Genomic DNA, 17,731 nt, shown 5'->3' with positions numbered 1-17,731 from the left:
TTGGGGAGGCAGGGAAACAGGGGAAGGGCTTGACAATTCAGAGTGGCAAGAGTTTTTCTTTGGGGAAATTTATTTTTTTTCCAAAATCCCATGCGGGCTATAAAGGATGTGTCCCATTGAGGCAGATGCACTTCAGAGTAGGCTTGTGGCCATGAATTGGTGTGTTAGGAATGACTGCATGTGGCCTTAGAGGGTGCAACCAACTCACTATAACCAGTGAAACGACCAGACCAGTAGCCCTTAGACAGAGTTTATTAAAACAGGACTCCACATCTACTTTACAAGTGCTGTCGAAGCAGGAATTCAAACAAGCTTTGGTGGGAACGTTTATTTTACAAAAGATAGCTGCCTTTCCAAAAATCAAATTCATCATTTTCACACTCTACTTGGACTGGTTCTTTGACCTTCTGTGTCAGGAAGTGAAATGGTATTCAGCGACACAAACGTGAGATGACTACCGTCACTTGGCACAGAAACACAGCCGGGAAAACACAAATGGGAGAAGAAGCCACTGCAAGCTCCTGGGGGCACTCTCCTTGGCATAGACTGTGGCCGGGACTGGGGGTGATTACATGGCAGCGGAGCACGTGCTGTAGCTAGTCAATTTGACCTTTTCTGGGAATATGATGTTGACGGAGAGAGTCTCGCCATTGTTCGAAGTCATTAGGCGGCGCTTCTTCTTGCGCAAGAGGCGGCTGTACTTGGCGTTGGCGAGCCACGTCTCACACTTGGAGTAAAAGACGATAGCTGTTGTCCCCAGCACCACCAGGCAGGTCAGTAAACCGAGGACGATGAGGCAGGTCACCTGGCTGTGGCTGAGCCACGGGTCTGCGTGTCGAATCACCTCCTTCAGGGAGATCTTCAGGACGCGGCGCTCCTGGTGATGGCCAGATGCCCCACGGAGGGCCTCCTGGGCCGGAGGGTCTCCGGGCCCTTCCCCACGTTCCAGGCTCCTGGATGGCCCAGTGGAGTTGTGGCCAAAGTGGGCGCACGTCGGGCCGGAGAGGCCATGGGGGCAGACACACTCGAGTCTGGGCCCGCCCACAGAGTCCAGGCAGGCTGGGAGCCGGCGGCCACAGGACTTGCCCGTGAAGCCGGTGGGGCAATGGCAGCGGAAGTCCCGGCCGATGTCGGTGCAGGCACCGCCGTGGGCGCACGGGTTGGGGTGGCAGTCATCAGCGTCAAGCTCACAGAAATGACCGGTGAAGCCACTGGGGCACAGGCAGGAGGCGTGGGGGGCCGAGCCGTCGCCGTCCACGCAGGCACCGCCGTTCTGGCAGGGAGAGCTGTGGCACATGGGAGGAAACGAGGACTGGGGAAGCTTGGAGCCCGTTGGGGAAGTGAGGAGGAACCACCGCCTACCACGGGGATGCTGGCTTCCCATTGAATCTTACTGTGGGCATGTGGCCTACAGTCAGTCCGGCAGTCAGTCCATCGTATTTATTGAGTACTTACTGTATGCAGAGCACTCTACTCTCTACTTGGGAGAGTACAATACCACTGAGTTGGCAGATGTGATCTCTGCTCACAACAAGCTTACAGTCTAGAAGGGGCAAGGACATTGAGCTCCTTGTGGGCAGAGATCACGTCTTCCAACTCAGTGGCATTGTTCTCTCCCAAGCCCTTAGTAGTGCCCTGCACATAGTAACCACTCATTGGTAGATTGACACAAGACCAAAAATCAGAAGACCTGTGTTCTAATTCCTGCTCTGACATGGCCTGATGGGAGAATTTAGGCAAATCCCTTTGCCCTCTGGGCCTCAGTTTTCTCATTTGTAAAATGGGGGTGAAATCCACTCTCTCTGCCTCTAAGATAGGGAGTCCCAGGTGGGAGAGGGGCTGGATCTGATGGAGTTAGCGTGTGTCTGTTTCTGTGTTTGGCACGAGTAAGCACTTAATAAGCTTCCTAGCTGAGGAAATAAGCAGGGGGCCGAGGAAAAGAGATGGCTAGGAAGCCAGCCCGACCCTACTAGAAAGGGAGTGGATTTTTAGAGAACTGAAGTTTTGTCGGTAGGTCAATCAATCAAATGTATTTATTGAGTGCTTACCATGTGCAGAGCTCTGTACTGAGTGCTTGGGAGACTACAATATAACAGTGTAACAGACACATTCCCCCTCACAAAGACCTTACAGTCTAGAGCATGAGTTACAATCTAGAGGACGAGTTGTAGGTGTTTGGAAAGTGGTTTTCAATGATTTCTGTCTCATCTGATTCCACGTATCACATGTTTCAAAGCAGTAATAATAATTGTGGTATTTGTTAAGCACTTTCCATATGCCATGCACTGTCCTAAGTGCAGGGGTAGATACAAGATAATTGAGTCAGACACAGTCCCTGTCCCACATAGGGCTTCTAGAATCAATCCCCATTTTACAGATGAGGTAGCTGAGGCAAGGAGAAGTTAACTGACTTGCGCAAGGACAAGTGGCAGAACTGGGATTAGTAGCCAGGACCTTCTGACTCCTAGGCCCATACTATATCCACCAGGCCACACTGTTTTGTGGTAATAGCATTTGAGTGCCCCCTTAATAATAGTATTTGTTAAGCTCTTACTATTTGCCAAGCGCAGTTCTAAGTGCGGGGGTAGATAAAAGGTTATCAGTTTGGTCACAGACCCTGCCTGAATGGGGTTCCCAGTCTAGGTATGGAGACTAGGATTTAATCACTTTACAGATGAGGAAACTGAGGCACAGAAAAGTGAAGTGACTTGCCCAAGGTCATGCAGCAGACAAGTGGCAGAGCTAGGATTAGAACCTAGCTCCTTCTTACACTCATGACTGTGCTCTTTTGTCTAGGCCACACTGCTCCTCTTGGTGCAGTCTACTGTACTGGGCACTTGGGAAGTGCAGAATAACAAAGTGACACTTTCCCTACCCACAGGGTGCTTAAACTCTAAAGGAGGAAGGCAGATATAAAAATATTTACAACTAGGGTGGACAAAAGGCGGGGAATGTGTCTGTTATATTACCGTATTGTACTCTTTCAGTGCTTAATATAGTTCTCTGCACATAGTAAATACGAACGATTGATAAGAAAGTGACCCAACCACTATCAAAAAGGCCTTAGGGTTTCAGGAGTCAAGCAACATTTGTTAGGAGAAAAAAAGCAAACTATTCTAAAGGTCATTTTTCATTCCTTTGCCTGCTAATAGGCTGAAATTAAATCAGGGTTTTCATTTCCTCAGCACCGGCACCCTGCTCTTTATATAAATACTCTATGCCACTTATGTGCCAGGCACAGCCTGATCTGTGTTAGCCATGACACCGGAGAGTCAGCCAAGATGTGTTTATATGAGGAAAATTGTGATCCAACCTGTTTCAGCTGAGCCCTTCGTGCCATTATTCCGAAGGTTGGGGAGCAGATACGGCTCTTCTCATCTCTCCCTAGAGGCAACCAGTCGGGCCAGCAGAATGCTGGGGACCAGCAGGAAGGCAGAGCAAACACAGTAAACCAAAAAATAAAGAATAAATACATGAACGAAGGACAGAGTTCTGCCACTGGGTCAATCCATGGTAGAACTTGCACCTGAAATACTGCTCAAAGTTCTGGCCTTTATTACAGTTCTGGCCTCTGTGACTTCGATCTGGTGAAAGTGAACAAATGCCATAAAAAACAAAAAAACCTTTCCCCCAGTGGTTGGTCAACATGTGGAATTTTTTCCTTACAGGAGACTCCCAACCAAAAATATCAGCCGATTTATGAGGGGTTGGCCTAAATTCATGGACAAGAAGCCTAAAGTGAATTACTACTGTAGATAATATTAGGGATGTTAGATGGTCTGGCTGAAACTGGGAGGGAAACCAGCCCTCAATTTCTCTAAGTACCCTGGTAGTTCTGTCCAAGACATGAGACAGTAGGACTGTGAGCCTCCAGGGGAAAGATACCATGCCTAATTCCCACCTAAGCATTCTTTCTCAGCACTTAGAACAACACTTTGCTCACTGTAAGCACTTAGTAAGTACTATTTCTAAGCTCCTTGAGGACAGGGATTGTGTCTACCAATTCCGTTGTATCTTGCTCTCCCAAGCACTTGGTCCACTGTGTCTACACATTGTAAGTGCTCAGTAAATACCATGGGCTGAATGGATTGTCGGACTGACCCAGGTTATTGGTTTTCATTTTGGGGGGGGGTATGGTATTTGTTAAATTCCATATGTGCCTATGTGCCAGGCACTGTACTAAGGGATGGGGTAGATACAAGATCATTAGGTTGGACACAATCCCTGTCTCACACAGTCTTAATCCCCATTTTACAGATGAAGTAACTGAGGCACAGAGAAGTGAGGTGACTTACTCAAGGTCATACAGCAGACACGTGGCAGAGCCAGAATTAGAACCCTCATCCTTCTGACTACCAGGCCCATTCTCTATCCACTATGCCACACTGCTTCTCATGTTGCCCAGGATCTGAAAGTCTCATCTAGTCCTTAAGTTCAAACCGAAGCCTCATCTGCTGCCGTTATTACAGAAGTAGAAGATGTTGGGGGATGCGCAAGGGGCCACAAGATCAAGTCCTCCCATTTGAGGATCTGAAGGAAATCTGAATAATGGGTTTGGAGACTTTCCCATCATCCCTTCTGGCATCCGCATGACTTTCTCTTGGCCCGGCCATGAGTCGATTTCTGCCCAAATCTTGGGCTAAGATGGGTGACCCACCCTCCTCTCCCTGCCCATTCTTCCTGTTCTCAGTTGCCACTTTGGATCTAGGATAGACCCAATCCCAGGGAGACCTTGGACTCACTCCATATTGTCAGGGATAGAGGACCACACCCTGCAGGCTCCGTCTCCCAATTCTACCAAGTGACATCCTTGCATGGGAGCCCAAGTTATTATTACAGTCTAGAGGGGGAGACAAAAATTAATATAAATAATATATTAATATACATAAATTAATATAAATATATTAATAAAAATAAATATATTAATTTTTGTCTCCCCCTCTAGACTGTGAGCTCATTGTGGGCAGGAAATACATCTATTTATTGTTGTTCTGCACTCCCCCAAACACTTAGTACAGTGCTCTATACATAGTAAGTATTCAATAAATACGATTGATTGACTGACTGACTATTGACTAGATTTTTACCCCTCAGTGAAAGGACTGGAGAGACAAGGTGGTGAGTGAGAAGGGGAAGGAGGGAAAAGGGCAAGGGGCAAATATTCCAGGAGGAGAAGCTACCACCTCACCCTCCCTAACCTTCCCAGGCAGCAGGAAGCTGGGATCCCCGTGATGACTTCTCCCAGCCCACTAGATATTTTCCAGGGGTGGGAGGGGTGGGCAGGCAGCCAGTCTTGGATGCTGCCGGGTCACGGAAGCTCTCTGCAAATAGGCCCTGAATACAGAGGCCCAGGATTGTCATAACCACACACACATTCCTCCTGACTGTTCGTATGAACCCACGTAAGAAGGGGATTTAAGGAAAAACTGCTATTTGTCCAATAAAATTTACAAGGCCTAAAAGCCTACTTTTTCTACTGCTATTAAAAAAAATCTAATAACAAATATGATTCACCCATTGCATTTCTGTTTTGAAAAAACTAAACAACAACTATGCCAACCCTTTACCAGAATGATCCTCTGAAAACCATTCAATTTTAATCTTTGGTACGTTGCCTTCAGACGTTCACAAATGAACAAGGTCAGTTTTCGGCTCATTAGCATCAACTGAGTTTGAATTCATTTAGTTCAGTGAATTCCAGAAAGATCAGATGGTCAAGTCACCTCAAGCTTCTTGGAAAGGAGACTTGCAAGGGTCATGAAAAGGGATCAAAAAAGATGAGGTATGAATTGCATACATGTGGGTATGTAAAGTTCAGGTCAGACTTCCAGTCTGGGGAACACTTCATCGGTGATATTTATTTAGTGCTTACCATGTGCAGAGCATTGTTCTATGTGCTTGGGAAAATACAGCTCATTTATTTATATTAATGACCATTTCCCCCTCTAGAATGTAAGCTCATTGTGGGCTGGGAGAAGTGTGAATACAACAGTTAACAGACACAATTCCTGCCCACAATGAGCTTAAATGCATGTACATATCCATATTTTATTTATTTGTAATAATTTCTGACTCCCCCTCTAGATTGTAAGCTCACTGTGGGCAGGGAACATGTCTACCAACTTGGTTATAATGTAGTCTCCCAAGCACTTAGCACAGTGCTCTGCTGCACACAGTGTAAGTCCTCGATAAATACAACTGATTTATTGTTCATCATTATTTCCTCTCATCTGTAATCTAATTTTGTGTCTGTCCCTATACCCTCCCCACTCCAGATTGAAAGGTCCTTGAGGACAGGGATTGTATCTTCAATTCTACTGTACTTTCTAAAAAATAGGATTGATTGATTAGTACCGGTGCTCTGTACTCCACTGACAGTCAAATAGTATTGATGGATTGACTGATTTGTCAAAGACCTGGGGAAACGCAGAGAAGTTTAACCTGCTGAACACAACAGCTTGTTGGCCTAAGGCAATAAAGACCTGAAGAAACAAAAGAAAGCTTTCTAGGAACCAAGGAAGAGCCCTCTTTGAGAAAGCTAGAAGAAAAGAATGGATGAAAAATCCTACTATGGCCAGGACTCCTTTCTGGAAACAAAGAAATGAATGGCCACAGACATTGACATGATGACAAAAATTCCATTTTTCTGAACCCAATTGACAAGTTCTGTTTATCACCATTGTCATATGAACGGTTTCTTGCCAATTCTAGGCTAGAAAAATGAAGCCTTGGCCATCTTGATTTTGGAGAAGAATCCCATGGCAGCTGGGGAAAGATTTTCATAGAATTTGTGGGATCTAGTTTTGTTGTACTCTCTGAAGCACTTAGTACGGAAGCAATAATAATAATAATAAATGCTTAACAAATACCAAAATTTTTATTATTACAATATTTGTTAAGCACTTACTAGGTGTCAATCATTATTCTAAGTCCTGGGGTAAATATAGGTTAAACAGGTTGGACATAGTTCCTGTCCCATTTAGGGCTCACAGTTTAAGCAGACTGGGCACTTGACATTATCGTAAACCTTAACATTGATTGATGAGTTGATTGATCATTGGCTCTGTTGGGGGTAGGATATTTGGGATATTTTAGCCAAAAATTTGTCTTAGCTAAAACGTTTCCTATTTTCCCCTCCCTGAAATACCTGTCATCCTTTTTTTTTTCTTTTTTTGAGAATCTAGCATGGCTTAGTGGAAGAAGCACAGACCTGATAAACAGAGAACCTGGATTTTATGTCAACTTTTCCAATGGCCTCATATTTATTAAGCACTTAATATGTGCAGAGCACATATTACTCTGTAATTACTTACTCCCTAAGTGCTTGGGAGAGTACAATATAACAACATAACACAGACACATTCCCTAACCAAGTCATTTAATTTATCTGTGCCTCTGTTTCCTCATCTGTAAAATGGGGATTAAATATCTGTTCCCCCTCCTACTTAGAATTTTGGCCTCATGTGAGACAGGAATTGGGTCTGGTCTGATTGTCTTATATCTTCCCCACAGCTTAGAATGTTGCTTGGTACGTAATAAGCATTACGATTGTTATTATTATGGTTGTTGCTACCTACCACTGTTATAACACCCCCCTGTCACAATCTCTAGGCTAGACTCTTTCTGAGTATTGTTCCACCATTCTGTTGATGGTCCTTATTATAGGATGTAAACTTGACACTGTAAAATGAGAGGCTTCAAACAGATTGCTGCCAAATGAGAAGCAGAGCTGGGCAACATACCTGAAAATGGGAAAATGACTGCTGCAGGTCAATACTCACCCATTAATAATACAGGGCCCTTTCCTAAGATGGCAGTTTTTCCCTGTAAACCCTGGGCCACACAAGCAGACATAGCCACCATCTCCTGTCTCGATGCAGGTGGAGTTGTTGGTGCAGGGCGTTGCAGAGCAAGGGTGAGTATCTGTAGAAACACAATTGTACAGAGCCGTTACTATTCCTCCTTTTTCAGAGGGTGGAGAATGACCACAAAGAAAAAGAAAAATGAATGGAGACTCCAAACCTCTTTATGAAGAGAAGAGAAATGTTATATTAATTGCAGCCTCAGGGAATTCTCTTCTCCCTGAGGTGGGAATTATTGTCACATTTCCTTAGAAGTGCAGTCCTGGGCATAACTTGGAGTCCCAGCAGGGCTTTTTTCCCTTCTACAAAGAGGAATGGTCAATTTTCATTTATGAATTCCATTGTATTTTTTGAGCATAGATTATAGGCAAAGCACTGTACTTTTTGCTTGGAGCAGGATGGTACTCTGTGCTTCTGTAGGGGCTCCAGTACAGTGCTCTAGCTATCGTAGAGAAGACTCCACCGACTTAGAATCCCACCTTGACATTGAACCCTGTCCAGCTCTCTTGTGGACATCAAAATAAGGGGAAAGACTTCTGCAATTTTAGAAACTTGGGCCTGGGTTGTCTGTAGCCATGACTCTGACTGAACAGCATCGTGGCATGGAGGGGAAACCATGGACTTCTATTGTAGCTCCTATGATTTTTATCCTTGTTACTGTTTGGTGTTTTATATATATAGATAGATAGGTGTAGATATAATTTCACTTTTCTTTACAAGTCCATCCCCAAACCACAGCTGTGTGAACTCGTTCAAGTCACTTCACTTCTCTGTGCCTCAATTACCTCTTCTGTAAAAAGGGGATTAAGACTGTGAGCCCCATGTGGGACAGGAACTATGTCCAATCTAATTAGCTTGTATTTACCCTAGTTCTTAGAACAGTGCCTGGCACACAGTAAACACTTAAATATCATAAAAGAAGGAAGAGAATAGAAGAACCCTCCCTTCCTTATTTTTAAATTATGAACCCCTTGAGGACTTTGGGTAAGGAATGTGTCTGCTAATTTAGATGTATTGTACTCTCCAAAGTGTTTAGGACACATAGTAAGCACTCGATAAATATGATTGATTCACTGATTGAAGATCTACTTCTCATCTCTGTTCTTTTTCCCAGTGATAATTTTTTGAGCCTTTATACTGTGCAAAGCACTACCCTAACTGCTTGGGATGGTACAACAGAACTAGAAGAAATGATTCCTGGACTCAAGGAGCTTACAGTTTGGCAGGGTAAACAGACACTAAAATTAGGTTCAGGTACAGGGAAGAAATGAAGTATACCGTTATGTGCATATGAATATGTCCATAGATTTCTATGCATTAAGCTGCCAAAGACTGAATAACTTCTAAATCCTGTTCATGACCCTGGATTGATGGGGAGATGAGAAACATGGATTTTTTTCTGGGGCATCATACAGTCCTGTTAAGAGCTATTAAACCCTGGAAAACTTGGAAGTTGGGAGAGATAGAGGACATAACAAGGATCCAGCCTGTGGACATATTTGCAAAGTGCAAAACCAGTGTCCACTTCTGTGATAGAGAGTCACAGAGTTTGCCTTGAAATTCTCTGGTGGGATTGAAAAGTCACTGTCTTCCAACATGCTTCCTTGATGTAATTCTTTCTATAAAGTGCTCTTGGTGAAAACTTTGTCAGCATATAAAAATATGCCTCAAATGTACAGCACTCAACCTTCTTAACTAATTTTACTTTCCCATTTCCACAATAACAATGGCAACTTCATTCTTTCTCAGCTACATGATTTGGTTAGATAGTTCTGAGCTTAAATACAAAATAAGCGCTTCTAACACTCCAAGAGCCAAGACAGTTTAGAGATATTAATGATTAAAGCCAATCCAAAAAATCCAGGCACTATCCAAATGAAGACAATCACTATATCCCAATCTGAAAGTGGTGAAAGTCTAAATGTATCACACCAAAGCCCTAAGTGAGAGAGCCACTGAGACTTCTCTAGTGAGCAAACTTGTTGTCTGATCTGACTGTCAAAGCTGCAGACCACCGACCTCCTTGTAACAATGGCACCCAAGATCAGACCTGAGTAGAAATAATCTTGGAAAGAGCAGGAAAACAAAGCCCAAATATGACTTTTTTCCAATTCGAGTACTCAGAGAAAACTGGAACATTTCTCACAGCTGCAGAGTGGCTCTGGAAGCAGAGGTTTAATAATAATAATAACAATACAAATTATGGTATTTGTTAAGGACTTATGTGCCAAGCATTGTTCTAAGTACTGTGATAGATACACGGTAATCCGGTTGGACACATGGACATAGTCCCTGGCCCACATGGGGCTCACAATCTTCATCCTTTTGCAGATGAGGTAACTGAGGCACAGAGAAGGGAAGTGACTTGACCAAGGCCACACAGAAGATATGTGGTGGAGCTGGGATTAGAACCTGTGTCCTTTGACTCCTGGGCCTGTGCTCTTTCCATCAAGTCATGCCACGAACCCCTCCTTGCCTGCCATCCAGCCGGCTACCCCGGAAGTCTACCCAGAACAGAGGTCAGCAAGGAGAACAGACTGGGAGAAACTTTCCCTGGCCCAAGTCAAACCCAGCTGAAACCCCGGGGGAGTTTCTGTGAATAGGGATGCTCTCCCTGCCCCTTAGAAACCTCTGTAATGACCATCTTCCCCAAGGAGCGGGCACATATTTCTCTCAGTGCTCCATTCAATCTAATAATAATAATAATAATTTGTTAAGCCCTTATTATGTGCAAGGTACTGTACTAAGCACTGGGATGAATACAAGCAAATCGGGTTGGACACAGTCCCTGTCCTGCCAGGGGCTTACAGTCTTCATCCCCATTTTACAGATGTGGGAACTGAGGCATAGAGAAGCAAAGTGGCTTGCCCCAGGTCAAATAGCAGACTGAGGCCGGAACAGGGATTTGAAACCAGGACCTTCTGAGTCTCAAGCCTGTGCTTTTTCTGTTAGGCCACGCTGCTTCTCTACTAGATCCTGATGCCAGCCGCCCAGATCGAGGCAGATCTGGGGCCTCGATAGGGAGTGCAGCCTGTCCAAGACTGCATAGAAGAGGGAAAATAGGGTGGAGACATGACATCTTAGTCCAGAAAGGCTTTTTTGAGGAGATTTGATTTCTGGTGGGCCTGAGAGTCAGAGGACCTGGGTTCTCATCCCAGCTCTACCACTAGTCTGCTCTGTGACCTTGGGCAAATCACTTTACTGCTCTGTGTCTCAGTTCCCTCATCTGCAAAATGGGGATTCAATACCTGTTCTCACTCCTGCTGTAAGCTCCATATGGAATCTGCTGATCTTTCAACTACCCCGGTGCTTAGTACGGTGCTTGGCACATAGTAAGCCTCAATAAATATCACTGATTGATTGATCAATCGATTGTAGGGTCACCACCCCTGCTCTCAAGGGGCACATGGGGCAGCACAGAAAGACCCGGAGCCCAAGCCGGATAACAGTGACAATAATAATGACTGGTATTGCGTGGTTAGGAGGCACACCAAATAAAAATCCCTTAGGTGAGTAACTTGTTGACGAGGAGGGGGAAGGAGACACTTGAATCCTACCCCTGCCTATTTCTTCCTGCAAGAGTCAAAAGCCAAAGAGCTATTTTCAAGCACAACCTCAAGCAATGTGGGCAGGCAGCATGGAAGCAGAAGCAGACAGACCAGCTCATGACGAACCCTCATATGCAGACCTGGTTCAGTTCCTCTCCAGTTTATTGTTGCCAGGATGTGAGAAGGCTTGGGACAATGGATTTGGTTAGCGAGGAAGGGAAGGAAAGTCAGTTATTAATCAATGTGCAGGTCTGGGAAAAATGGTTTAGTTAATCAAAGTGACTGCATTAATCTGTGCAGTGCTGCATTTTGGAACACCAGCCAGTACCAGTGGGGACTACTGTGAGATAACACCAGGCAGAATAGCATGGCCTAATTGATAGAGCACGGGCCTAAGAGTCAGAAGGTTGTGGGTTCTAATCCTGGCTCTCCCACTTGTCTGCTGTGTGACCTTGGGCAAGTCACTTCACTTCTCTGTGCCTCACTTTCTTCATCTGTAAAGTGGGGATTAAGAATGTGACCACCATGTGGAACAGGAACTGTGCCCAACCCAATTTGCTTGTATTCGTCCCAGCACTTAGTACAGTGCCTGGCACACAGTAAATGCTTAACAAATACCAGAATTATTATTATTATTGTCGGTGAGCCCCAGTGGGACAGGGACCATATCTACTTCCCACTTGCGTATCCAATCAGTTAATCGTATTTATTGAACCCTTACTGTGTGCATAACATTGTAGTAAGTGCTTGGAAGAGTACAATATAACATACTGTTATGCATGATGGAGTCAAGAACAGTTGGGTCTCTTAACAAATACCATAATTTTCATTATGACAAAGTACTGTGCCCAATATGGCATCTAACCCCTTGCTTGCCCTGCAATAGACAACATTCTCTTTCCACAAAGTAAAAAAGACTGTTAGTCTTTGCAGCCACAATTGCAAAGTAGACCAAGTCCCCACCAACAGTGTCATCTTTAAACCCAAGCTCTCCACGCTAAATGCCGGAGCTGATTGGGTTTGAAGGAAGGTTATTTCTCCCACTTGGTGCGTTGGAGTCCCAGACTTGCTCAGATTAGGACTGTTATATTGTCAGGTCCTTGGCTGGTAAGAGATTCCCCTCCACAACTCAGACCTCGCTGGTCACAAGCAGCCCCCTAGAGGAAATAGATCACACAACATACATCTGCTTGTGACTTCAGGACTGAAAAGAACTCCTTTTTTCCAGCCAGATGTCCGACACACACTGATAGTTGACTCCTTAGAAGATTAGCTCTCGTCCTAATGGGGGGGAGGAAAAAGCCCCATTTATTTTACAGTAATTGCACTGTTTTGATTATGACTTTGTTTTCCCTTACAGCTCAATATGGTTTTGGAGTGTTTGAGTAACCTTTGGTTTGATGTGGAAAATATGACACCCTCAATATTGGGTTAGACATCTCTGGAAGAACTCAGTCTGCTCTCCAGTATTTGTGCCAGTGAGGATGGAGACAGGAAACCCACAGATGATCTCCAACCCCCGGGCCACCTCCTTCCCCTCGGTCTTTTCCCCAGGCTGTTTCCAAGTACAAAATGGATCTGAGTTAGAGTACCCAGGCCTGGGGGTCAGCAGATCTCAGTTCTGATCCCTACTGCACCACTTTCCAGCTGTGTGATCTTGGGTAAGTCATTTAACTTCTTTGTGCCCAGTTTCCTCATGTTTAAAATGGGGATTCAATAGCTGTAGGCCCTCCCTCTTGGACTATGAGCTCTGTGTGGGAAAGGGAAGCAGAGTGGCTTAGTGGCGAGAGCACGGGCTTGGGTCGTGGGTTCTAATATCGGCTCCGCCATTTAGCTGTGTGACTTCGGGCGAATCACTTAACTTCTCTGTGCCTCAGTTACCTCATCTGTAAAATGAGGATTAAGACTGTGAGCCCCACGTGGGGCAACCTGATTACCTTGTATCCACCCCAGTGCTTAGAACAGTGCTTTGCACATAGTAAGCCATTATTATGCCATTATTATTATTATCTAATTTGACTACCTTATGTCTGCCCCAGCACATAGCGCAGTGCTTGACACATGGTAAGGACTTTACATATACTACAGTTATTATTAGTATTACCATCTCCTTTGCCATGGTGGTGTCACAGAGTCAGAGGGGACAGAAGGGGAAGAATCCAAAGTATCTAGACCAGCAGCCCCTTGACTAACTCTCCCACTCCCTTCTGTGTCACCCTGATTTGCTTCTTTTTTTCATACCCCCTCCCAGCCCCATAGCAGTTACATATACATCTATAATTTATATATTTATATTAATGCCTGTCCCTCCCCTCCACACCCCCGGTAAGCTCGTTGTGGGCAGGAAATGTGTCTGTTTATTTTTATATTGCATTCTCCCAAGTGCTTAGTACAGTGCTCTGCACACAAGAAGCGCTCAATAAATACTATTGAATGAATGAGTTAATGAAAGGGAAGAAGTCCTCCATAGAACATAAAGCTTTAGCAGAATTTGGTCACCAGATGGAGCCCACAAGCCTTCATCGGTCCCCAAGAACACCTTGTCACCAGCCCCAGGGAAGGAAAGACTTTGCAAACCTATGTCACACAGACTTCCAACCCAGCCTTCTTGACAGACACACTGCCAGGGGAGGGTACATCCGCCGTGCAGGCACCCTGGAAAGGGAATGCATTCGGTGCAGAGAGGGCCCCTCCATCCTGGTTGACATCTGAAACAAAGGAGACAAAAATGGAAACTTTAGTTTAAGGGGTCAGGGCTGGGATGCATTCACACTTGACAAACCTCTGAATAATCATATCAGTCATGGTATTTGTTAAGCGTTTACTATGTGCCAGGTACTGTACTAAGCCCTGAGACAGATAAAAGATAATCAGGTTTCACATGGAGCTCACTGCCTAAATAGGAGGGGGAACAGACATTGAAACCCCACTTTGCAGATGAGGTAACTGTGGTACTGGGGAGTGAAAAGATTTGCCCAAGAATCCAGCAGACACACAGTGGGGCCGGGATTAGAGCCCAGGTCTTCTGACTCCCAGGCCTGTGCTCTTTCCATTAGGCAAAGCTGCTTCTCTGAAACAAATGGACTCTGGGTAGCCCAGCCTAACAAAGGACACAGAACGGTGTCCCACAGAGTGAGAGCAGAAATCACCATTTGAGAGAGAACTTGAAAAGAGCTGGACCTGAAAATAGCCAGTCTGTCCTTCTAATGGGTCTGTGCTCACCATGGCCATGAAGGAAATTGATCTTTTCCCTAAACCCTGATGATCACTTTGGAAATTCCGTGTTCCCAGTCACTCTGGATTAGTGGTTACCTAGAATCTCAGTTTTGCACACGTGGTTGGCAGAGCCAGTGTGTGGGGGTGGGGGTGGAGGAAGGAGGGGTGGTCTAATGCCAGTTTTCCTAATTTGAGCTGGTGGGTTGTATTGGAACTGTTAGTCATACAGCAGCATTATGAAACCTACAGTTTCCCCTCTGTAAATCTCTTTACCTGCACTCATTGGGGTTGGCACAGAATCCATTTGTAGGGTGACATCCTGGCTTACAAGCAATTCCTGAAAGAGAATTAATTAATTATACAAGCTTCATTCATTCAATCGTATTTATTGAAGGCTTACTGGGTGCAGAGCACTGTACTAAGCGCTTGGAAAGTACAATTCGGCCACAGAGACAATCCCTGCCCAACAATGGGCTTAACCTCCCCCAACCCCCTACCGATAATTTTCCAAAAACAAAAGGAAGTTTTTAGGTCACTGTGGATTATTTCAACCCAAAAAGCGTGGGAAATGTGATTTTGGTCACACACAATGAGTAGATCTGGTCAAACTATTATTTTCTGATCCCTGTGCTAACTCTAGATTCGATATACCCAAAGCTTTTTAGGACAGTTTAGAACGGAAAACTGGCTAAAGACGGCAGAAGTCAGCGTTTTAGCACCTGATGATATAAAATAGATTTCTTAATAATAATTATAATAATGATGGTATTTGTCAAGCGCTTATTATGTGCCAAGCACTGTTCTAAGTGCTGGGCACTATTCTAACCGCTGGGCACTCTTCTAGTATGTCAAGTGTGTTCTCACAGGGATTAGGAATCCCCACAAACTGGTGTTCCTATTTTGCGATTTAGCGGACTTATAGTTTTTCCAGCTAATTGGAAAAAAATTGCAGATTTAATTAGATGCTCAGTCTAAAACCAATCTCTCAACCGCTGGTGAAAGGAATATCCCAATCGACATATTCCCCCTGGAACAATCAAGGGAAGGAACGAAAGGAGACCCAGAGATCAAGGCTTCGGGTCTAGAAGCAAAGATTCGCCCTGTAGGTGAAGGGAAAAAGACAGAGAATTTTGGTTTGGGGGCTTCGGGGTGGCAGGTCGAAGGAGTGGGCTCTCAGGGAAGTGGGCAGAGGGAATGTGGATTCGGCCCTGTATAAGGTGAGCTGTATAATAGCAGCGTTATTTCCAAGGCGGGGAGCAGTGCCAGTCCTTGAAAACTCGAACCCCGGGTCTCCTGGAAAGTTTGGGGGCTGCTTGGACATCCCCCTGGGCCCCCTCCTAATACCGCTCAGCGCAGACCCCTGCCTCCTCCCTCACCGTCCCCATCCCGGGGATGGAGCCCGGAGACCTTCGGAGAGGACCAGGGACCCCCATCCTTACCTTGGGCAGCGGCGGAGAGGGCGAGGGGCAGGAGGAAAGCGCAGAGCAGTCGAGGCTCCGCCGACCCCTCCATCACCGCGCCGGGAGCGGGGCGCACAGCCCTCCCCCTTCCCCCCAGCCCAAGGCGCCCCCCTAAGCTCCGCCCCTTGCCCTGGCCCCCCCAGACACGGCGCAGCACCGCCCCACCCCTCGACCCCCATTCCTCCCCCGCAAATCCAAGCGCAAAAGATACCCCCACCCTTCTCCAGCTCCCCTTTGTATGCCCCTTTTGCTTACCCTCCCAAATCCAAGCGCAAAGCATTCGCCCCCCACCCTTCTCCAGCTCGCCTTTGCACGTCCCCTTTATTTACCCTCCCAAATCCAAGCGCAAAGAGTGAGCCTCCCACCCCTCTCCAGTTCACCCCCTCTGCTTAATTTGTGGGGAGGGAGACACGGCGGGAAGGGCATTCCCCTGGTCCTTAAGGTGAGCTAGTAAAAGGCCCTTGGGGCTGGGAGCCGGGACACCCCAACTCTAGACATAGTTCTGCCACTGCCTGCGGTGTGACCTTAGCCAAGTCACAGAAGCGCTCGGTGCCTCAGTTTCCTCATCTGTAAAATGGGGAATCGGGTATACACATCTCTTCCAAGAGGCCTTCGCAGACTAAGCCTCACTTTTCCTCATCTCCCACTCCATTAATAATAATTGTTTTTTGTCAAGCGCTTACTATGTGCCAAGCACTGATCTAAGCGCTCGGGTAGTTAGACGGTAATCAGGCTGTCTCACGTGGGCCTCTCGGTCTTAATCCTCCTTTTATAGATGAGGTAACTGAGGCACAGAGAAGTTAAGTGACTTGTCCAGTGTCACACATCTGATAAGTGGAGGAGCCGGGATTAGAACCCACGTGCTGTGACTCCCAAGCCCGTGCTCTTGCCACTGAGCCACGCTGCTTCCCTTCTGCGTCACCCTGATTTGCTCCCTTTGCTCTTCCCCCGTCCCCTCGTCCCACAGCACTTTTGTATATATCTGTCATTTTATTTATTTATATTGATGTCTGTTGACTTGTACTGATGTCTGTCCCCTCCCCCAAGACTGTAAGCTCGTTGTGGGAAGGCATCGTCTCTCTTTATTGCTCTATTGTACCTTCCCAAGTGCTTAGTACAGTGTTCTGCACACGGTAAGCGCTCAATAAATGCGAATGAATGAATGAATGAATAAATGAATGAATGAATTAATGAATGAATGAATGCATGAATGCATGCATGCATGCTCTCCCTCCTTCTGAAGAGTGTAAGCCCCGTATGGGACAGGGGTTGGGGCCAACCTGATGTGTTCATTCCTCTCGCAGTGTTAGCCCCATCATAAGTGCTTAACAGAGGCCACATTAATTAGGCGCTCCCTCTCTTCCTGCTCCCCCACCCCCAGGAGAAACGGGGTCCCCAAGGGAGAGGGAGGCAGTGGCGTGGGGGGCCACTGAGCCCCTCGACCCAGAGGGGGAGAAGGAGTCAAGGATGTGGCTACCCCCTGCCTGGGGCAGTTAAGAATAATAATAATAATAATGGTATTTGTTAAGCGCTTACTAAGTGCCAAGCACTGTTCTAAGCGCTGGAGTAAATACAAGGTAATCAAGTTGTCCCACGTGGGGTTCACAGTCTTAATCCCCATTTTACCCATGAGGTAACCGAGGCA

The 17,731-nt window shown here is 45.9% G+C and overlaps 1 protein-coding gene across 1 annotated transcript; it reads right to left on the bottom strand.

Moving 5' to 3' along the window:
* Positions 1-250: 250 nt before the first annotated feature.
* On the bottom strand, positions 251-16,138 carry DLK1 (delta like non-canonical Notch ligand 1). The gene is given in 5 exon segments (NM_001242720.1): positions 251-1,286; positions 7,782-7,923; positions 13,988-14,118; positions 14,900-14,963; positions 16,066-16,138. Coding segments are annotated over 5 exon segments (1,128 nt in total). The 3' UTR covers positions 251-568.
* Between the last annotated feature and the right edge of the window lie 1,593 nt (positions 16,139-17,731).

The sequence above is a fragment of the Ornithorhynchus anatinus genome, chromosome 1, assembly GCF_004115215.2.
Source record: "Ornithorhynchus anatinus isolate Pmale09 chromosome 1, mOrnAna1.pri.v4, whole genome shotgun sequence".
In the NCBI taxonomy this organism is placed as follows: Eukaryota; Metazoa; Chordata; class Mammalia; order Monotremata; family Ornithorhynchidae; genus Ornithorhynchus; species Ornithorhynchus anatinus.
This window is presented reverse-complemented; position numbering and strand designations above follow the sequence as displayed.